This window comes from Ostrea edulis, chromosome 4 (genome assembly GCF_947568905.1).
Source record: "Ostrea edulis chromosome 4, xbOstEdul1.1, whole genome shotgun sequence".
Lineage (NCBI taxonomy): Eukaryota > Metazoa > Mollusca > Bivalvia > Ostreida > Ostreidae > Ostrea > Ostrea edulis.
In genome coordinates, this window is record NC_079167.1 from 40,391,472 (window position 1) to 40,415,468 (window position 23,997).

General features: G+C 36.2%; 2 protein-coding genes across 2 annotated transcripts in view; one reads left to right on the forward strand and one right to left on the reverse strand.

Moving 5' to 3' along the window:
* Positions 1-1,368: 1,368 nt before the first annotated feature.
* On the forward strand, positions 1,369-16,718 carry LOC125668997 (collagen alpha-1(X) chain-like). The gene is made up of 8 exons (XM_048903443.2): positions 1,369-1,575; positions 2,828-2,899; positions 3,163-3,495; positions 3,701-3,976; positions 9,361-9,660; positions 10,139-10,207; positions 14,535-14,786; positions 15,770-16,718. The coding sequence occupies exons 1-8, from the start codon at positions 1,416-1,418 to the stop codon at positions 16,126-16,128; spliced, it is 1,821 nt and encodes a 606-aa protein (XP_048759400.2). The 5' UTR covers positions 1,369-1,415; the 3' UTR covers positions 16,129-16,718.
* A 5,358-nt stretch (positions 16,719-22,076) lies between these two features.
* Positions 22,077-23,997, reverse strand: part of LOC125669867 (suppressor of SWI4 1 homolog) — a 40,734-nt gene continuing 38,813 nt past the window's right edge. Inside the window, exons 9-10 of the mRNA XM_048904701.2 lie at positions 22,829-22,918; positions 22,077-22,545 (exon numbers count right to left, since the gene is read on the reverse strand). Coding sequence (XP_048760658.2) covers positions 22,256-22,545; positions 22,829-22,918 — 380 coding nt within the window. The 3' untranslated portion in view covers positions 22,077-22,255. The remainder of the gene's footprint in view (positions 22,546-22,828; positions 22,919-23,997) is intronic.

Consider the following 23,997-nt stretch of genomic DNA (forward strand, 5'->3'; position numbering starts at 1 on the left):
GTGGTTATCTAATGTAGTTTTATTAGGTTTCTCTTCTTTTTGTACATAATTAATGTTTTTATTGTCATTAATATTATATTCCTATGACATTGATAGATTTTGCGAAAAAAAAGTTTACCATCACTTTCACAGATAATGACCCTTCAAATACACTCTGTCTCATAAGGATACCAAAAACCAAAAAAAAAAAAAAAAAAAAAATCAAAAAACAAACAACAACAACAACCAAAAAAACCCCCAACAACAACAACACCCAGGTCAGCTGATAAAGGAGCACAATTCATGCCTATGGGAATTCCAACAGACTGTGGAAGACTTGATCGCCAAAGACTATGAAAATATTGTCATTGAGGAACTCCAGCATCGTTTTATTATCAAGTTAAGAGTATTTGTGAACAGAATGACAGTGGTGTTAAACAAAGTTATTATTTTTTGGATGGCTGATTACAAGATGTGAATATTTCTGTTTTCCATTTTTATTGCAAAAGTAGGTTCTGTCAGAAAGTCTAGTCTTTAATTTATCTTGAAACATTGCCGTGTAAAGTGTTGAAAGGTCATACGCTTTGAGTCTATTCATTGGGGGGGGGGGGGTCACTGATAGCACTTTGAAATTTTTGAAAATCCGAATTTGAATTACACGATTTCTTCATCAAATCAGTCAATATTTTCGTGAAGCTTGATAGAACATTTGCTGGATCCAGCAATGTATCTCTGCATTTCGCGAAGTTGTGGAATCCAGTATAGGTAGGGTAACTCATATTCATTCGTCTTTTTTGAAAGGCAACTTGATATGTTAGGAAATTAATTTACATCACTCATATGAATTCATTTAAACTTTTATTGCATGATGAAACTAGATTTATCCAATTTAAAGAATATATGAGAAATGTTGGATTTAAGGGCACTTGCTACCGATGAAAAAATCTATGCATGGGTTGGTATAGATTTCTTTGCGTATCAAAATTCCTAAAGTTTAAGAAACTTACAAATTTCCTGCGATGTTCGAAAGTTGTGCTACTAGTTCCTTCCCTACATAACTTTACGAATTTTTTACCCACTGTATTAGACAAAATTGAGAAATGAAAGGCCAAAATAAGATTTCATTTTACTTCTATCAACTTAAATTCAGAATCCATTTTCATAAATTTAGAAAAAATAAGTTTGTTTGTAGCAAGTGTCGCTAAACGACCATGTAGGTCTTAATTTCATCTCAGGTGAGCTAAAATACAAAACGGATTCCCCCAAAGCACCCCTCATTAATCAAAAGAGAAGGCCCCCGAAATTAAGCATTTGTAAAGGCTCATTTACTTTTTGCCGACATCAGTGCTTTTCGTGTGAATGGTGGCCGGGGGTTTATAAGGCCGCGGATTGCGGGCCCTTGGCAGTCTCAGACTCGGCTGTGAACTCTGATCATCATGCGTGCTTGTGTGCTTCTGTGCGTTTTTGGGTTGGCTGCTGTGTACGGCGCCCCCAATAGCGACTGTACGACAGAACTGGGAAGGCTTAGGACAGAGCTGGAACTGATGAAGGACACACTCAGCAAACTTCATGAAGAAATCATAGAGGTTGAGGAAAGTAAGTGTTGTTTTTAGATTTCAATAATAATGAAGAAATCATAGAGGTTGAGGAAAGTAAGTGTTGTTTTTAGATTTCAATAATAATGAAGAAATCATAGAGGTTGAGGAAAGTAAGTGTTGTTTTTAGATTTCAATAATAATGAAGAAATCATAGAGGTTGAGGAAAGTAAGTGTTGTTTTTAGATTTCAATAATAATGAAGAAATCATAGAGGTTGAGGAAAGTAAGTGTTGTTTTTAGATTTCAATAATAATGAAGAAATCATAGAGGTTGAGGAAAGTAAGTGTTGTTTTTAGATTTCAATAATAATGAAGAAATCATAGAGGTTGAGGAAAGTAAGTGTTGTTTTTAGATTTCAATAATAATGCAGTTTTAATAGATGGATATACTAGATTTAAAGGGAAAAAAAAAAACTAGCGTCATTCTTGAAAGTTTTAGCCTGCAGTGAAGAGATAAAATCACATGAAATCAATAATGATTTTGGTCATTTGAAAATTAGAATCAATCAATTCAATGACATCATTCATATTACATTGTTATTTTGGATTTCAAACATTTCGGTTGAGCATCACTGAAGAGACATTATTTGTCGAAATGCGCATCTGGTTCATCAAAATTGGTACCGTACAAGTTTTACATTATGACCCCTGGGTCAAGGCCTCTGCTGGTGGACTATTAGTCCCCGAGGGTCTCTACAGCCCAGTAGCTAAGTACTTCGTTACTAGCTTGAAAATACGGATGTATATTTAATTGCCGTGATAAAATTTAGAAATTCATTTCAAAATTAAAGATTATCTCCCTCACGCAAAGCTCTTATCCTTAGACGAATTTGACTGTTTTTCCCTATAATAGCTCTAAAACTTCATTGTTATTTCGGATTTCAAACATTTCGGTTGACCATCACTGAAGAGACATTATTTGTCGAAATGCGCATCTGGTGCATCAAAATTGGTACCGTACAAGTTTTACATTGTAAATCATACCCAATTTGATAGAAAGAAACGATATATGAAATATTATCTGTATAATAATGAAATATAATCTGTATAATAATGATTTTGATACTATAAATATAGTACAAGTATGGTTTTTATTTGCTAAAAATTAAATTGGACGTCTTGTACAAACCAAAGCCATTGTTTAGACTTTCTTTGGGATCTTTTATGATACCACAGATTGATGATTGAGTCTAACACTCACTACGTTTAGATAGCACGTTTACTGAGGTACATGTGTGTATTCAATTTTCAGCCACCCCACACAGCAGAGGAAAGCGATCTGGTTACTACTTAAGAGGACCAGCAGGTCCTATGGGAACCCCAGGTAAAATTGCCAAAATTGAATTTACAAGAATAATTTTCATTTTTGCAGATAGTTTTAATATTTTTATTCTGTGTAATAAATATGATAATAAGTTTCAAAGTGTAGAGGGAAACTACCTACGAAAATATTCAACAGCTCCTATATCATCATATCCAGTGTTATAAAAAAAACTCAATAACCACAAATACGATTTAGATAAATTTCAAATAAATGAAGTTAGTATATTTGTTTCAATAGCATATGTATTTTTTAATAATAATCAGGTCCCAAGGGTGAGCCAGGTGCACCAGGTGCCCCCGGGCCTCAGGGTAAACAGGGATACCCTGGATTCAAAGGAGATACTGGACCTCCCGGAATTCCCGGGGAACAGGGGGAACAAGGTCTCCCAGGACCTCAGGGTGACGTTGGCGCCCCAGGAGAGACCGGTGTTCCAGGCATTCCAGGACCAGAAGGACCAATGGGACCTCAAGGACGCAAGGGATACGAAGGAGCAGTAGGAGAACCCGGTGTTCCTGGAGAGCAGGGACTTCCCGGAGAGAAGGGAGAGCCTGGGGCAATGGGACCAATGGGAACCACCGGACCACAGGGAGAGAAAGGTAACGCCATGTTTCAGCAACTATTGAAAAAAATCAAGGAGTCCGTGCATATAGTTAAACGGATAAGTGATATAAATTAAGATTGTAATACAAACTGAATATTTCTGGTATAAGATAGTCTTAAATTAGAATTGGTTATTCTCGTAAAATCGAATCGAGTCTCTCTACAGAAATCATATGTTAATTGTTTACTGGTATTTTGTAGGAGATACCGGATATCCAGGATTGCCAGGTGAGCCAGGGACACAGGGACCTCAGGGTGAGGCCGGACCTCAAGGTCCAGAGGGACCAATGGGACCACGCGGACCTCAGGGATACCAGGGACCCCAGGGTCCACCTGGTGCTCCAGGAGAGAAAGGAGACCAAGGTCTACGAGGAGCAACAGGCCGACCAGGTGCTCCCGGGCCTGCACAGCTCGCTCCAGCTCAACCTAAGGCCCCATCCTATTATGTACAAGCCGCCCCTAGCAGGATGAAGGGGAAATAGACATTCATTTATAGCTTTAAAATTCCAAATTAGCTTTTAAAAAATTCCATCCATGCTTGTTATTTTTTGGCATTTAATTTATTAGATTAAATAGCTGTGCTTGGGCTAGCCCGGTATGCTAGTTATGTGAGCTGTGATTGTGGCGAGGTTAAAAAATGTGAGAAAAAGTCCAATAAAAAACATTAAAAATTACTTGTGATTTTTGTTGTGTGAGTAATACATGTATAAGTATGTAACCTGTGTATATGTATACATGTACCTTGAAAGGCGTACGTCTTTCTCTGGCGCCTCATTGACAAATATCTTTGTCTTTGTCTGTATTCCATCGCATTGAAGAATTATGTTATTCGGTCTTAATGATGGATGACCGCTCTGTAGTTGGTTTGTCTAGTTGATACAGAAGGTAGATTTTTTTGTTGAAAAAAATATTTTTTTTTTATGAAAAGTGTATGTTGGCGCAGTGTGTTGGATCTCACGTTTACTTATATGGAAGAAAAAACTTGTTCATGATACGTAAAATGGGCAGACTGGTTTGGAGTGTGTTTTGCTTTCGAGTCATGTTGTCTCTGAAAAACAATTCCATATAACTAACGAGCTTTGATAAAACGGATTGTGCAGATATTGAGTACTAGTGAAGTGGAGGTATTGTGTTAGAGGTTCACAAAGTATGAGCTTAATAAAATATCTATAATTATAATTAAAATTTTTTTTATTACTGACACTAGATCACAATGCATATATAACTTATCATAAACACGAGTGTGTGTTGTATACGCTTAATACAAACTTATCGTGCAGATAAAAGTTATACCTATGAAAAATAGGAATATCGGGTCTTTCATAACAGATTTGTTCCCTGATGTACATAAGTAACTTTGACTGGATTGAGTGATGTTTGTTTTTTTAAACCCAGAAAGAGAATTGGCAGGTTTAGAACTTCCCGGAAATCCTCTTTACATCGTATGGTACCGACTGAAACTGCATATCATGTAAGTAACATGATTAAACAAGTTAATAAAAAAATTATGACATTTTAAAACACTATCTTAATCTACACGGAAAATATAACAGATACTCGAAATCTTGCGATGCTCTTACTTAAAAGTTTATTTCCCGTTTCTCCTCCCTGAGCATGACTGTGGTGACAACTGTGTTGAATAAGAAACGTTACACAATATTATAAATTATGCAGATTGTACGTTTACGGTATTCTCCGGGAAAATAGTCAAAGATCCACACTTTACATAAGGGTGTACTTGCCCAATACATGTACATAATTAGTTAAGTGTTACACACGGAGTGATGCACGCAACGTTAAAACATGTATGTACACATGTTGGTCAACTTGTAACAAACTTATGAGGTTCACGATCAAGCCCATAATATGTTCTGAGCATCACATTTGTTTAAAAGCCCAAAAGACCCGTGTTCATGAACATAAACTGAGAATAGACTGGCGATTACAAACTAGAATTAACACTACACGAGAAGGGTGGCTTATTGGTTTGAAAAAGTGCGTGTAAATATGTTAGTGGCTCTTGAGAATAAAGATTTCCATGTATCAAAACATTAAAACAGTGCTGTGGTCTCGTTCCGATTTGGAGGGTCATGGTTTTAACAAAATTATGTACATGTATAGATACGATATTGAGAGGAGCACATCAATACGGGATGTTGAATTGTTTGATTTTAAAAAGTAGTACCTCTATGGATACACGTTTTGGAACTAATCTAGTTTCCATGACTTTCTATACTTTAGTATTCTTTCTCGTGTAGCGAGCAGCTGATATTCAGAAATCTATTAATTAACCATTACATATACCAGTTGTACATAGATATCCGAAAATGTAAGTGTACTAACAAACAATTTCTTAATAATGTGAATGACTTTTTATAAGTAATTGCTGCATACAAATCATTATGGCAAAGATTCATCCGCAAAATCATCGCTTACATACATGAGAGAGAGAGAGAGAGAGAGAGAGAGAGAGAGAGAGAGAGAGAGAGAGAGAGAGAGAGAATTTTCATTGTAAGTGGTAGAGTTGAATCTACTAGTATTTGCATATATCAAACGACAGTTGCATGATGGGAAATATATATGTTTTTCACCTACAGAACCCTGGATGATAAGTAAAGTCCAGTAGGAGGGAGGCCGACGGCCTGATTATTATTTCTAATGTTTTTATATCATATTCAGTAAATTGCAAATTTACGCTAAGAATAGTACAATTTGTTTGAATAAACTGATAAAGCGTAACAAATTTTTGAAAATCAAACGTTTGAAACTAAATTAAAAGATGTAGGATAAAAGAAATGTTGTATTGATAGTCAGTATACGGTATACCGATAGTCACGAAAGTTAGTGAATGATCAAAGAATATTACAACAGATTTTACAATTTTGTTCATTCCTTCAGCAAATAAAACTATATTCAATATAACACATTATAACAAATTTCCAACAATCAAAATCTAGAAAATGTAACAGTAATAACATGCACTTTCAATTTTTCAGTTGTGAAAAGGCATTCAATTGACTTTTCGATATCGGCTTTAAAGCTGACATGAATTAATAAATATAGTATAATTCTATACGTCCGCCATATTTCTCTGCTAATCCGCCATATTAGTTGGAATTTCTATTGTTATATGTATCGGGGTTCGCATGGTATATAAGGGGACAAGCTTTGCTACGCTTCACTTCACATCAGTGTCTTCGATTTACCTGTGCGGGTAGGTTCGACAGGTAACACGTACATCTCCGATACTAATTTATAGGACATCAAGAAGAAATGAAATCACGTTTTGGAACACCACGCAGTGCTCAAAATTATAATAAACATATCGTACAGTAGTAAATCATTCTAAATATATATATTTGGATAAATATATATAGAATGCCTTTTCTTTACGTGAACGTGCGTACATTTGCAGTAAATATGTCAAAACTATACAAAAATGCGGAGAAATATTTCATCTTTTATCTATTGATAAAATGGAATAAGCAAAGAGTATACAATCTATACCATTCACAATTACTTCAAGTAAAAGGCAAAGACATAAATACTACTGTACTTATAAAAATGGCATGTATGCTCGCCATGAAAACGCATCGAATGCGGACGACTATTTACCTGGGCCTACTCGTAATATCTGTAAAGGACCACCTGTTGAATAGACGCCCGTATTTGATACTTTTTTTGGCGATTATACCTTGTGCATTGCATATTATGCATATGGCATGCACCTTTATTTTGCAAGAATTGATATAAATAATATATTTTATGCTCTTTGCCTATTCCATTCTATCAGTATGTAATTGGCAAATGATTTATCCGCATTTATTTTATTAGAAAATGCAAATACTTGCATGCACTTACAAGTATGCAAGAAAAGCTTTTTTTTTCATTTTTGTCTAACTTATCTAAACTTCCAGAATGTTGCATTAGTATACAATCAATATTTTGTAATTTTGAGCAAAGCATAATGTTTTAAAATGTTATTTTATTTGTTTCTCATTCCTTATATATTACTATCGGAGATGTGCACTGGTCGAGTCCACCTAGAAAAATCACTCAGGTGCGACAATCACATTTGGGGTATATACGGGTAGAGTAAATTAGGCTACCTGAAAGAAATATGGCGGTTAAGATGAGAAAGGTGTACGTATTTATTAATTCATGCCAGCTTTAAAACGCGCAGTTTGATTGGTCGATAAATATGTCAGCAAATTTATGGCTGGTCAAGAGGAAAATCACGAATGATAATACTGAGGTGAACACATTCAGTGGTAAACACTAGAAAAGATCGTCTCATATTTGAATGTAATAGTTAAATCATAACAAACCATTACGGGGTTTTGAAATTTAAAGTCGTCTAAAGCCATGTACAACTCTCTAGATATACATGTACATGTTTTGTTAAGATGTGGATGTGTTTTGGTTTTGTTCCTCCCTGGTAAATGTTCACAAAATTGGACCATATTAATCTAATGGAATTATTTCTTGACTTGGGTTATATTCTGTATCACTGATAAATCATGTTTGCAACAGCATGCCGACGGAGGAACCCAATTTGTTTCATTATTAACTACTAACTGACGCCAAGCTCAAACCTTGCTGATCCGATAGCAGACCCTCCCCCCGATCATCCAACATTTTAAATCTTCCAAGAAAGATTATAGCTATTTCGAATTCCATCGAATAAAAGAGTTAATGTGAAATATAGTTTATATCTATTGTCTCCCTCCTCTGAAAGACATGACATTTTTCCTATTTTATCAAATATTCATGTAAAATATTAAACTTTACCGGCGATTTCCTGTTAGTATACATGGAACATTGCTTGGGAACACATTTTTATTGTAGCTTATACGTGTTACTACGACGTTTTCCCACGCCTCCGCTTGATGCTTCATTTTGTGTTGGAATACGGAAAATGGCGCGAATTTAGTTATTTTCTTCAGATTCAGTATAACAAGTGCTCTACATCGAAATTTTATACAAAACACCTTAAGTATGGAGCAAAAACATGCTATATTCGTTTGGTGATGGTGGTTTGAGAGAGGGTAAGAACCTACATCATAAATAGTTCTTTAATGGATGATGTACATGTCTGATCCGCACCTCTAGCTTTGTTTGTTTTCAGGCAAGCTATCCACCTAGATATGATTGAGAAGACAACCTATGGTAAATTGGTATTGCAATGTAATGAATACATAGCAGTATATTAGAAATTATGTGAACCCCCCCCCCCCCGAACACTGCGAGTATGATATAAAGCCCATCTCATGCCTCTTTTGTATACCAGGGGCCATCACTGAACCTTTTGCGGTAATGTCATCAACTATATAATGCTATATTTTAGATTTCACAACATTTATTCCACAGCACTTTCGCTCTACGGCTCTTCAGTGGAATTTGAAAAGCAACCCACATCATAAATAGTTGCTTTTCAAATTCCACTGAAGAGCCTTAAAGCGAAAGCGTTTTGGAATAAATGTGAAATCTTCATCTGAAATTTTTCTATATTTTGCCTATACCAAGGACTTATTTTATTCATATATATATATATATATATATATATATATATATATATATATATATATATATATATATATATATATATATATATATATATATAGGTTTACAAGTACCATGTACAGGTTGTCAGCTTAAAGAAGTTTCAGGAATCTGATGGGGTTCACCGTGGCTGATGTATCTGATTTACAGATTATCACATTGTCTTTGAAATTAGACCCCAAAACGAGTCAGCGAGTAGGAACAGACAAGAGCTTTGCACTTTTGCTGGGGAAATTCAAAGTTTAAATCGTAATATTCGGACGATTAAGCAATTGACCAAAAAAACAGAATCAGATAAGTATTCAATTTGCATTCAAAGCAAATAGGCAGATGTCAAATTACGAATAATTCATTACCGTTTTCCGATTCTTTATGTTTCGCTGGGTCTTGGAGCCTTCCTCACATTTATTTTGTCCCCGGCACCATGAAAGCTTACGTAACATTTCTTGTCCTAGGAACAGTATCAGTATTGGCCGATATTCAATATGAAATCAGAAAACTTTCAGATGATATGGAATTGGTCAAATCTGAAATTATATCGCTACAGGAGAAAATTCGTTTAGTTATGGTTCAAGAGGGAGACCTACATGAAATTGCTCGTGAGTATAAAATACGACGATTTTGTTTTTCGTATTACTATAATTAATTCGTAGATTAGGAGAGGCGAACTGTAGAACAAAATGTAATTAATCCGTAGATTAGGAGAGGCGAACTGTAGAACAAAATGTAATTAATCCGTAGATTAGGAGAGGCGAACTGTATAACAAAATGTAATTAATCCGTAGATTAGGAGAGGCGAACTGTAGAACAAAATGTAATTAATCCGTAGATTAGGAGAGGCGAACTGTAGAACAAAATGATGCACATACATTTTTTAAACGTGATTATTGACAAGCTACATTTACAGATGTAAAAATTATTTAATTGTTCTATAAATTTCAAGATTAAAATTCTATACATTTTATACCGGTCAAATATTACAAGTGCAATGTATAATAAAACCGTTTACAGAATTATAAAACCGTGTTTGGTTATAAAACAATGTTTGATAATAAAAGCACGTATAATGCCTTTCAGCTAAACACGATCGTCATAAGAGGTTCGTGATGATACAGTTTGCGCCCAGAGGGTCCCATGGACGGCCAGGTGAGTCGCTTTACCTTTCACTTCGATAGTTATCCATGCACCATGCATTCTGAGACGGAGAAAATGTCCAATCAATAATAAATCAAACTTCCTGTCTCAGCTTCAGACATTCATTAAGTTTCATATTCTTTAGACAGGCCTGGGGTCAATTACAAAGCAATGCATTACATTACCATTACTTAGAAAATTTGACATTATCATTACTCCTATTTTGAAATGTAATGGATTACATTACTTGAAAGTGCATTACATTACACATCTAATTTGAAACCTTACAACCGACGCGGTGGTCTAGAAGTAGAGCGTTCGCCCCGCATGCGGAAGGCAGGGGTTCGAATCCCGGCTGCGACAGACCTAAGTCGTTATAACAGGTAGTGACAGTTCCATCGCCAAACGCTCGGCATCAGGTGTGAAAGTCACGGGTCCTCCGACATGACCTTAAAAACGGATGTCCCGTGTCACAAGGGGTGTGACACGCTACAGAATGGCCTATAGCGTCGAGCAAAGGCAAAATTTTTAAGCCCCTCGCCGATCTTGGTGACGTCTCCATATGAGAGAGACGTTTAACAAGATACAATGAAACCCTAAACCTTACAAATAGCCTTGGAAAAATTCAATGAATATTTGAAGTGTTGACTTATTATACCTTGGTATTAGAATTAAAATGTTTTTCATTAAAAACTGTTGACAATATACATGAAGTTCACAAGTTCTAAAAGTTTGTCACTAATATAAGGAATTAATCTAAACCTCCAAAATATCCGCAAATATTTGAATTAATGTACATGTAATGTGCATTACACTTTCTACAAGTAATACATTACATTACCATTACTGGTAACGCAAAAAATTTGTCCATTACACTGAAATTGGCTGTCATTGCATTGCCATTATCCCCAGGCCCGTCTCTAGAATAAGTAATGCTTACTCTCATCGCTCGCGTGTGTTTGTAGGGGAGGGGGCGGGGTCAAAGACGATATTATTGACATAAATGTATGCATCGACCAAATTGTATAATTATTGGAAAATGTAAAACAAGAATTTTGTATTTAAAGGTTTGGGGTCAGGGATTTTATATTGCACCATGATGCTTTGGTAGTGAAATAAGTTAACAGACTGATGGACATACGACGGACGTTACTTCGATTAGAAAAACTCACTTGACTTGCCTTTGGCTCAGGTGAGCTAAACATTTTTCTCAATTGAACCTTCAGCTCAGGTGAGCTTAACACTACATATGTAATTTTTTATGTAGCAATTAATAGTGTATAGAAGAATAGAATTTTTATACACATGGACTCGACAAGAGTATTTTCCACAGTGGGTAAATTAAAGAAATACCATCAGTAATTGTCACAGTAATTTAATGTCCAAGTATTGATCATCCTTAATGTGATTTGCAAGATGTGGATGTAATCCCCCCCCCCCACCCCCCGAATATTTTCTAAAACGTACTCTTTATTACGTTTCCGTAAAATACCATAGGTTTTTATATTTTGCTCCTGTATTCGAAAGAAGATAGGTCCTATCAATTAATAGAGTGTTACAGGGAGGGGAATTGCAGTTGTATTCAAGCTGTGTTTGTAAAACACCATTTCCCCAACGATGGAGAATTCCGTGACAGTTCATCATGATATATATAACCTTTACAAAAAAAGCTTCCACTTGGACCTTTTATTTAACAAATCTTGTAGAGTCCAAAGTTGAATTAATAAACAAATAGATGAACCGCAAACTATGCCCATCTCGATCTCGGATTTCCGAGACATACTTTTAGCCCAACTTGCATGTACTTTCCAATTATCAAGCGAAATTCAAATGAAAATAGTCTGCTATATCAGGTGTAATACTTGTTTTTAAGAACAAACATTACTATTCATATTTTTTTCCTACCGTAACAATTTTTGTTTTCAAAGATCAGCATCATCTTTAAACCAGTAATTTGAAAACATTGTGGACAATCACCAATTAGATTGTCCCATATAAGGGTTGGAATACGTATCCTGTCCTTCTGTGTAATTTTTATACAAAACCGAACTCCTCGACTGCCTTACACTAACTGTATTTTTTGTCATCAGTAATCATCTCTAAAATATTCATCTAATTAAAAAATCACCTAATCAATGCGTGTGCACTCACTGGCACATCGTTTGAATAGTGTTGAAAATGAAAACGCTCTCAGTTTCACACTAAACAAAGTAGGCTCCCCTATCAACATGCCACACATGTAACAGATATGACGAAATTACAAACATAGACTCTGAAGAGGATTGTGTCAATCTTTATTACATGTATCATCTCTGATTAAAATTGCAGTATTGCTGAGTGAAAACTGTAGTTACAGATTCCTCAATAAACGGGTACCCTACATAAGTCCATAACAAACATGACTACATTCAATCTGACAAGAGGGCGTCATCAAATGTAGTTCTAGATTATACGGGTACTCTCTATGACCGTCGTCCGGACCCACGGGTATTCTCTCCGTTAAACTGCATTCAACAGAAACCCCATGGGTTCCGACGATGCTCTAGAACAGGTAATAACAAACTATGCCGAGGTACAGATTTTCCTTGTTTATCATTGTGCAAGGTTTGAATAATGTGAAAGGGTCACGGTTAGTATGAAATCTTCCTCAGGTGGTACAGATTCAAGTTTGTTTGAATACTGATCCCGGGAGGTGGGCGGGGCTGTACTATAGTTGTGGATTTTAGAAACTAGGTAAACCTAAAACGTTTAACCTAGGTAGCGACTGCTCCAATCTCATGTACCTGACATCACAAGTGAAAGTCATGAGTCCTCCGGAAACGACCTTCATTAAAAAAAATCAGCAAAGGTTGTTCCAATGTATTTTGTTTTTAAAATCATACCGAGTTTATAAAAATCACCCCATCTTACCTAAATCATCCCAATCGATGTGTAGAGACTACTTTTAAGACGCAATTGATTTGCAATAAGGCGTTGATAAAGTTCAGGAACTCTTGCAGTATTACAATAAAGAACATGTATTACACGACAGTTTGTTACACGCACGTACCCCCCCCCCCCCCCCCACACACACATATATACATGTATATGCGAAAGTTCACACATGTAAACAACTACTGTTATCTTGAGCAAGTCAACAAAAGTTAAGTTTAATCAAGTTTTCAATTCGTTGCCAACTCAAAATTCGTCGTACTCCCTCAATGAGAGACAGAGTCTTACATGTAAACGAAATTACTATCTTAGACGAATGAGAAAGATAACATAGTATCTATCAAACATTTATTTTAAATTCTAAGGGGGGGGGGGGGCAAAGATATCCTTTTAATTCTATCGCCTTTCTCTATTCGACTCCTCATTTCAGTTGGTATACGTTTGTTGCTATACACGCATATATTTTATCTTTACCACAAGTGCTGTGATTACGATAATCATTTCCTGACACTATAGATCTGTGTTCAGATGACGATAATCATTTCCTGACACTATAGATCTGATAATCATTTCCCGACACTATAGATCTGTGTTCAGATGACGATAATCATTTCCTGACACTATAGATCTGTGTTCAGATGACGATAATCATTTCCTGACACTATAGATCTGTGTTCAGATGACGATAATCATTTCCTGACACTATAGATCTGTGTTCAGATGACGATAATCATTTCCTGACACTATAGATCTGATAATCATTTCCTGACACTATAGATCTGATAATCATTTCCTGACACTATAGATCTGTGTTCAGATGACGATAATCATTTCCCGACACTATAGATCTGTGTTCAGATGACGATACTCATTTCCTGACACTATAGATCTGTGTTCAGATGACGATAATCATTTCCTGACACTATAGATCTGTGTTCAGATGACGATAATCATTTCCTGACACTATAGATCTGTGTTCAGATGATGATAATCATTTCCCGACACTATAGATCTGTGTTCAGATGACGATAATCATTTCCTGACACTATAGATCTGATAATCATTTCCTGACACTATAGATCTGTGTTCAGATGACGATAATCATTTCCTGACACTATAGATCTGATAATCATTTCCTGACACTATAGATCTGTGTTCAGATGACGATAATCATTTCCTGACATTATAGATCTGTGTTCAGATGACGATAATCATTTCCTGACACTATAGATCTGATAATCATTTCCTGACACTATAGATCTGTGTTCAGATGATGATAATCATTTCCCGACACGATAGATCTGTGTTCAGATGACGATAATCATTTCCCGACACGATAGATCTGTGTTCCTCACTCACATTTTGAGTTGGATTATATACAGCTGACTTTTGTCTTCTTTTTTTTCAGGTGAGAGGGGCGCACGAGGTGACGATGGTCAGCATGGATTGCCGGGTCCAGCTGGTGAAGATGGCGTCAAAGGGCCACCAGGAGAGCAAGGTCATCGTGGCTTTCAGGGTTACCGTGGATTTAAAGGACCCATGGGTCCCAAAGGCGAAACTGGAGCCACAGGAAAACAAGGGGCACAGGGATCTCAGGGAATACACGGGATTACGGGAATGAAAGGGGAGAAGGGAGACCAAGGACTCCCAGGGCCACCAGGTACGTTACATGGTGACTTTACAGACATTACTATATGAATATATCAACATGTGCAGGGGAGCTACTTCGACCATGTGTAATTTTAAATGTACAAACCCTGCTACTCTCACTTTTTATCTTACCACAAGAGTGATTTGTTCTGAAAGAAGAGAAAGCTTTCGAGACCAAGTTTCCGTTAAAAATAAAAGTTGTTGTATTTCCCCCTCTGCCAGATATATATTGTTGCATTATGCATGTGCAAAAGTATTTACTGCCATAAAAATTCTAAATTCACTTTTGACATTATTAGTTTCTGCTCACAACATTCACTCCATCGATCGTGACTTTCAAAATAACCATTCAAGTATTTTTGTAACAAATATTCATATATAGAATGGGAAGCCGGAGAAAAGGAAGTTACTATTAATGTAAAATTCAAATTACTATTGAATATCAAATGTTGCATGCATCGTGATTGATTTCAAAAGTGCAACAAAAAAAAAACAAAACAAAAAAACAAAAAAAAAACAACAACAAAAATAAATAAATAAAATAAATAAAAATAAAAAAGGCAGTCAAGTTTGCAAAGTTTGTTCAGCTGCGAATGTTATAGAATAAGTTACCAAGTACATGTACTTAGATTGGGCAATAGTTATTGAATTGCTTGTCCGAGGGCTGACAAAATGACTATTTCCAACGCGATATCTGTATGATATCCAATGAACTCCCGTGTCAGGCCAATGAATATTTACAATATATTTCCAGAATTTATGATCCATACTGAAATGAAACTTAGAGCAACAACCCTTATTTTAATGCAAGTACCACATGAACAAATCACATTAAATGCTAATTCATACCCTATAAGATATCCACCCCGGGGTGCAAGTATACGGACGGAAAAATGGAAAAGCTACAGCTAGTTAGTGACGCCAGTCAATCTCCCTCTTACAATTGGTGAACAGAACCAAACTGAATGAATTTCTTAAAATTACTTCTTGCAGGCATCCCCGGGTTCCCCGGATTTCCTGGCCACATAGGATACATGGGACTGCCTGGTGAAATAGGAAAAGCGGGACCCCAGGGTGAGATAGGCGATTACGGAGACATTGGAATCCCAGGACGAATGGGGGAGAAGGGGAAACCAGGCGAAATTGGTGCAGAAGGTTTCCAGGGGCCTGCTGGTCCACGGGGCGAAAACGGAGGAATTGGGGAACAAGGGCAGACCGGGTACCCAGGACTGCCGGGTGATGCTGGACCACTAGGCCCTCGCGGTCCCCAAGGTGTGACGTACGCGGAGTACCTTAGGGCATTCGAAGAGGCTCAAGCCAGATTGCTCAGAGAAAATTCACGCCACTTATAACCATATTTAATGTTCATTCATATTTCATCGTGTCATTATTGGTTGAACTTTTCATATATTTTTGTTGCGAATGCGTGTGCCCATCGTGACTGCATGCGTCAAAATATACTAGTATAGCATGCATATTTAGTTAACTGAAAATGGACAATGCAGTGGTATTGTGCAATTTTTATACTATATACTTTCCAATCTCTTTAATTTCTTTCATACTTCAATTTTTAGTATCCAAAATGTTTGCTTAATTAAATTATTAAATTAACACAATATTACATGTACTGCTGTATACAGGGGAATACTCGCCCCCGTTTTATTTTCACGTTTGTCGCCATGGGCGGCTTTAAGACGGCAAAACTATTTTGGGTCTTTAAACACGATGATGGTGAAGATTTAAAGTGCAGACTGCCCAGTAGGGGCCCTGCTACACTAGTCTTTAAACACGACTGTGTCTGCCCGCATTTAAAACGGAGCAAAAACTGTCTGCAAGTGTAGAAGCGCGAAAATAACCCAGGGCGAAAATAACACTGTATACAGTAATTAAGAACCGGTGATTTTGTGTGCACTTTATAGTTTATAATAAAGTTTTGGTTTTTAGTTGAAATTTTCCACTTATTTTTAAAGATTTAAATTTTCTTTCTTTCTTATAATTATGTACAATTACCTGAAGAAATTGTGAGCATATCGCTATCTCAGTCCGTCACTCTTGTCTTCGGAACTCTTACATTTTGAGATGAAGCAAAACTATTCGTTTTGTATCAGATGGATATATTTGTACATCATTCTCGCATGTCAGAATCTTGGTCTACATTTCCTTACCAGTGACGGAGAGAAAACCTGGTATGCGAAAAGGCTCGCAGATGTACAGTAAATGTTTGGAATGATGGAAGTATTTGGGCCCAAAAGGGTGCCGAGTTCTAATAAATGGGTGTCAATGAAACCCTACAGTAGAAGAATTGGGATTCTAATTCTAATAGGCTGCTTGTTTACAATCTGTAGATCTGAACTTTGAACCTAAATCTGAATGTTGATTTCAAACAAGATTAATAACAAAACCATTTCATAAATTAATTTTGTTAATTACAGATGTAGGCAACATATACAAAACTTCTATATAATTAATGGTGTATAATCGCATGTTATTTCCACCATTTTCCTTGAAATTATGAACAACTCGCTCTTTCCAACACTTATTTCGCTTCAGTGTATTCACGTTGACCATTTCCAACTTCTACTCCAATATTTAACAATTCCTTGTAGCATCATGAGGTAAGGGAGACAATTTGTGAGTTTTGTAGCCCCTGGGAGTTGATTGAAGTCCCCCCCCCCCCCCCAAAAAAAAAAAACCCCAACAACTTATGATTCGGATAGCTACATATATGTAGGAGAACGCACTATGTAGTTAGCAACATGTGTAATATTGGTGAGTAGCGCGGGCTCTTCTGAAATTATGAAATCCATGGCCCATGGATACGAGAGTCTGGTCTAGATTGGGGCTCTGTGATTCATATACTGAATGAAAAGGTGAAGATAACGAACAGTTATCAATCTCATATCTCTTATAAGCAATACAAAATAAAGAGTTGGGCAAACATGGACCCCTGGATATAGCAGAGGTGGGATCATATGCCTAGGAGGAGTAAGCATCCCCTGTCGACCGGTCAGACCCACCGCGAGCCCTTTCTCTTGATCAGGTAAATAGGAGTAATCTGTAGTCAGAATCAGTGTGCCAAGAAGAGACTAGCAGTTGGTATGAAACACGACAGATAGCGTTTGACCTAATGACATATTGTTATAGTTACCATAGAATTTGCGAAATGCTGACTTTAAACGAGACTGTTGAAACCCCCTGTAACATCAACTTGTTTGGCAGTATAGCCTGTCGCAACTTAAAAACTGATCATACACAGAACAATATCTTACGTATCGATGTACAGGTGATAATGGAATATTACTACATAAATATGAGAAGTTGACGATGGAGAAACTGAAATCATCCCGTTGGTCATAAAATTGATTTGTTTCATGTAGTTTGCTGTTAAAATCTATTTTCAATACAAGAGGCCCACAGGCCTTACCGGTCACCCGAGTACTACTGAAAAAGTATCACTAGTCCCAAGGGCTATGCAATCTAATGTTCAGCAACAGTATTAAACAAGATGTGTTCTTAAAACTTCAATGCCTTCAAAACTGCATACACTGATGATTGATTTTTCCCCGCTACACTCAACAATTTTTTAGTTATATGGCGGCTCCCAGTTCTTTCGGTGGAAGAAAGAACCCAGATACAATGTACATGGTCTCCACCAACCTTCCGAAACTAAACTAGGAAACTTTCTCACTTACCGGCGCGAGCGGTATTCGAACCCAGGCCGAGGAGAGGTGAGAGGCCGTGTGCTTTTGAGCGCGATGCTCTAACCACTCGGCCACGGAGGCTCTCATACACTGATGAAAGGCTTTACATAATAATAGGTGTATTAACATTAAAAGATACGACTAATTTGAACCTATCCTAGAGTCAAAACCTTAGGTTGTGACATTCACCATTTTTTGTATATCCCTTTCCGTTATTCCTAAGTATGCATTTAGATTTAGGATTATCTCCCTCATGCATAGCTCTTATCCTTAGATGAATTAGACTCCTTTTTTTGGCACTCTATTTCCCCCTAAAATAGCTCTAGCAAGTTTATTGTTATTTCGGATTTCAAACATTTCGGTTGAGCATCACTGAAGATACATTATTTGTCGAAATGCGCATCTGGTGCATCAAAATTGGTACCGTATAAGTTTTGACATTTTATACAATATCAGCAAACTTACTCTATAACACTAACACTAACGAAGATGTTTTACACATAAACACTATATAGTAAATTTGGCCCCGCTCTGGAGTCAGAACTCCTACCCCAGGGATATATGAAATTTACAATTTTGGTAGAGGCCTTCCTGCTCAACATCACTATGCATCTAGTTTTTCTTAAACGTGCGGCTGTAGAGAAGAAAATTTTTGAAAATTGGTCAACTTTTGCCCCGTCCCTAAGAATCATTTATGTCCCCCTTGTTCAAAGATGCTCCAAACAAAATTTGAAAAGAATTGGAATGATAGTTATCAGAAAGAAGTTAAAAATTTCTATTGTTCACACATTTAATAACTGCCCATTTTGGCCCCACCCAAATATCAAAACCCCAATCTCTGGGATCATCAAATTTACAATTTTCGTAAAGGATTACATACTCTTTCTAAATATCCATTTAAATTTAGTATCAATAGCACTAAAGAAGATGTTATTTAAGTGTTTTACACATAAACACTATATAGTAAGTTTGGCCCCACTCTGGGGTCAGAACCCCTACCCCAGGGATCTTGAAATTTACAATTTTGGTACAGGCCTTCCTGCTCTGCCTCACTATGCATTTAGTTTTTCTTAGTGCATGTGGTTCTTAAGAAGATTTTTGAAAATTGGTCAATTTTGGGCAGTTTTTGCCCGGCACCTAGGAGTGCAGGAGTCCTGAAATTTACAATTTATGTCTCCCTTGTGCCAAAGATGCTTCATACCAAATTTGAAAAGAATTGGATTAGTAGATATTAAGAAGAAGTTAAAAATGTTTAATTGTTAACACAAGACGGACGTCAACCAATTGCAATAGCTCACCAGAGTTTACTCAGGTGACCTTAAAATGTTAACTTAATGGCCCCGATACTTTCATGCTGTAGATATGCTTCACAATAAGTAGTGATACATTCAATAACAAGTCACAACTTTGTAATGGAGAGATAACAGACGCCGATATTAGCACAATAGCTAGATATGAGTGAAAAATTCCCAAGAGGGACATTAAACAATATTCAATCAATCAATCAATTTTCTTCTCAAGAACAACTGGGCCCTGGTTATTAGTCATATCAATATGTAGGCATCCCCAGGTAGTGCAGGTTCAATCAAGTTTGTTCAAACTGTGGTCCTGGGAAGTACAGTGGGACCACAATAGGTGATCGAAGTTTTACATGGGGATACAATGTATATAGGGAAACACCTTAATTCTTCATCTTAAACAGAGGAGCCATACTTAGTCATATTATTATGCAAGCATCTTCAGGAAGTTCAAATTCAAGTCTGTTTAATTTGAGGGTCCTGGGGTAGGGTGGGGCCACAATAAGAGATTGGAGTTTTATATGGGAATACACAGAAAATCACAAGTAAAACAAATTCTTTCTAAGAGTAACAAGACCACACTAAATCATATCAAAATCCAAATTTTCCCCATGTTGTGTTGATTCAAGTTTTTTTAATGTTCAAATCATTAACTCTGGGGGGTATATTGGCTGAAATCTAACATGTGTGTATACAGGAAAAAAATATCTCATATAAAGGTTTCTTCTCCAAAGCAGCAAAGTCATGTTTAGTAATCATATTGGTATTGGTATTGAGGCATCCCCATGTTGTGTAAATTCAGTTCAGTTATGACATGGCCCTTTACGGCTAGGTTGGTCAAAACTTTTCATGAGAATAAACACTGAAGAAAAACAAGAGGCCCATAGGCCCTATCGGTCACCTGAATACTAGTGAAAAAGTATCACTACTTCCATGCGCTATGAAATCTAGAAAAAAAATTCCTGTTCTGAATATTTAAGCTAAATTCTAATGTTCAGCAACAGTATAAAACAAGATGTGTTCTTAAAACTTCACTGCCCTCAAAAGTGCATACACTGATGAAAGGCTTTAAAAAATGGTGTATTAAATTAAAACATCAAAATATATGACTAATTTGGACTCATCCTAAAGTCATAATCCTGGGTTGTGAAATTCGCCATTTTTTGTACATCCTTTTTTGCTATTCCGAAGTATGCATTTAGATTTCATACAGTATCAGCAAACTTACACATAAATACTATATACTAAGTTTGGTCCCAACCTGGGGTCAAAACCCTTACTCTGGGGAAAATCAAATTTACAATTTTGGTAAAAGACTACCTGCTCTATCCATTTAGTTTCTATTTAGTATCAAAAACCCTAAAAGAAAATGTTATTTAAATGTTTTACACATTAACACTATATAACAAGTTTGGCCCCGCTCTGGGGTCAGAACCCCTACCCGGGGATCATGAAATTTACAATTTTGGTAGAACCCTTCCTGCTCTACATCACTATGTATTTAGTTTTTCTTACATGTGTGTGGTTCTTGAGAAGAAGATTTTTGAAAATTGGTCAATTTTGGACAGTTTTTGCCCTGCCCCTAGCGCCCCAGGGGTGTTGGAGTCCTGAAATTTACAATTTATGTTCCCCTTGTTCTAAATATGTTTCATACCAAATTTGAAAAGAATTGGAATGATCGTTATCAAGAAGAAGTTAAAAATGTCTATTGTTCACACATTTAATAACTGACCATTTTGGCCCCATCCCGATACCAAAGCCCCTACCCCTGGAATAATCAAATTTACAATTTTGGTAAAGGACTACCTGTTCTTTCTAAATATCTATTTACTATCAATTTAGTATCAATAGCATTAAAGAAGATGTTATTTAAGTGTTTTACACATAAACACTATGTAACAAGTTTGGCCCCGCCCTGGGGTCAGAACCCCTACCCCGGGGATCATGAAATTTACAATTTTGGTAGAGGCCTTCCTGCTCTACATCACTATGCATTTAGTTTTTCTTACATATGTGTGGTTCTTGAGAAGAAGATTTTTGAAAATTGGTCAATTTTGGACAGTGTTTGCCCCGTCCCTAGGGCCCCAGGAGTCCTGAAATTTACAATTTATGTCCCCCTTATCCAAATGATGCTTCATACCAAATTTGAAAAGAATTGGACTGGTAGTTATTAAGAAGAAGTTAAAAATGTTCAATTGTTAATGCACGACGAAGGACGAAAACTAATTGCAATGACCTGAAAAATCTCACCAGCTGAACAAAAGGCAAGTGATGTGTCCCATGGGCCTCTTGTTAAGAACATGATACGTTGAGGCATACTAATGCTGTTAAGTTCTGACAAACCCGATAACTCCTGTATATCTACACAATAAAATATGTTCAAATACTCCTGTTCAACATTGTCATGTCAAACAAAATCAACTCGTAAACATTCTTTTTTTTCATTTTTTTATTTCCATAAAATCTTTTTATCTTAAATACTATTTTTTCCCTTTGTGCTTTGCTTTAAATTTAGGTTTCTTGGTTATCTGCCCCGACCTTTTGCCCTTTTTGATCTCTGGTCTGTTTTTGTGTTTTGATTTTTCACCCTTTGTTTTCCAAGACAAATCTTTTTTTGATTGCCCAGAAAATTTGCCTGTATTTTTCTTCCTACTGTCTTTAAAGTCAGTTTTGTTCCGTTTCCCCTCTCCCGAATCAGACCTCCTCTTTTTGTTTGGAAATGGAGATCTTGATGTGTGCTTTCTCTTTCGACTGTTTCTTCGAAATAAATCTGAAATTCATTATAATCATCATGTTTACAAACTGAGCAAACGTGGTCCCCTAATATGTGTACATGTATAGTTAATTAACTTACATGACATTTCCATAAGCATACATTTTTGTATTAACCTTAATTATTACAGTCTTATTACATTACACATTGATACATGTACAAAGTAATTATGTGTACATGAATATGTGAAGTAGCAACTAGTCTCGGACTGGCCCATTTCTCATCATCCAAACAACCAAATGCATATGAAAACTCACAACTGTTTGTGCAATTCAAGTACCTGGATCAGGAGCTTGCCCAACTTCCTCCTCGTAGTAAGCTGCATCATCATCATCATCATCATTTTCAATATTCTCATAGTCATCATCATCTGCAATCAGTAATACAAACTTGTATATCATACACCTAGCCACAAAAAAATAGAATACATAAACCTAGCCACAAAAAAATAGAGTACATTTAATGCTTTAATAAAACAGATATTACCTTGACTAGTTATACTTAATTTCTGTCACTGGTCACGGTATATCAACTTGACTAGTTATACTTATTTCTGTCACTGGTCACGGTATATTAACTTGATTAGTTATATTTAATTTCTGTCACTGCATGGTCACGGTATATTAACTTGACTAGTTATATCTAATTTCTGTCACTGGTCACGGTATATTAACTTGACTAGTTATATCCAATTTCTGTTACTGGTCACGGTATATTAACTTGATTAGTTATATTTAATTTTTGTCAACTGGTCACGGTATATTAACTTGATTAGTTATATTTAATTTCTGTCACAGGTCACGGTATATTAACTTGACTAGTTATATCTAATTCTGTCACTGGTCCCGGTATATTAACTTGACTAGTTATATTTAAAATCTGTCACTGGTCACGGTATATTAACTTGATTAGTTATATTTAATTTCTGTCACTGGTCACGGTATATTAACTTGATTAGTTATATCTAATTTCCGTCACTGGTCACGGTATATTAACTTGATTGATTATATTTAATTTCTATCACTAGTCACGGTATATTAACTTGACTACAGTATAGTTATATTTAATTTTTGTCACTGCTCTTGGTGATAGTATGGTTTGTGTATCTTATGGACACTGCTCTGGTATCAGGTTCTACACATCTTAAAAACAAACTTATACTCGGTGCTATAATATGTAAGTAAATACAATCTTCAGGGCCTCACTCCAGCACAACTTTCTCAGGCTCCAATAAAGAATGATAACAAGATAACATTTTTTTGGTTCATTAATTACAACAACAGAGTTGATTGCCCTAGTTACCCAATATTGCAGCAGATGTTCTGGCTGAAAATGCTTACATACAACTAATGAAATCTTCAAAGACCAATTGTATGTGCCCTTTCACCTAATTTCTGCTCACCCACCATGTCTGAATAGATGGATATGTATTAAGTGCTAGATCAGCTG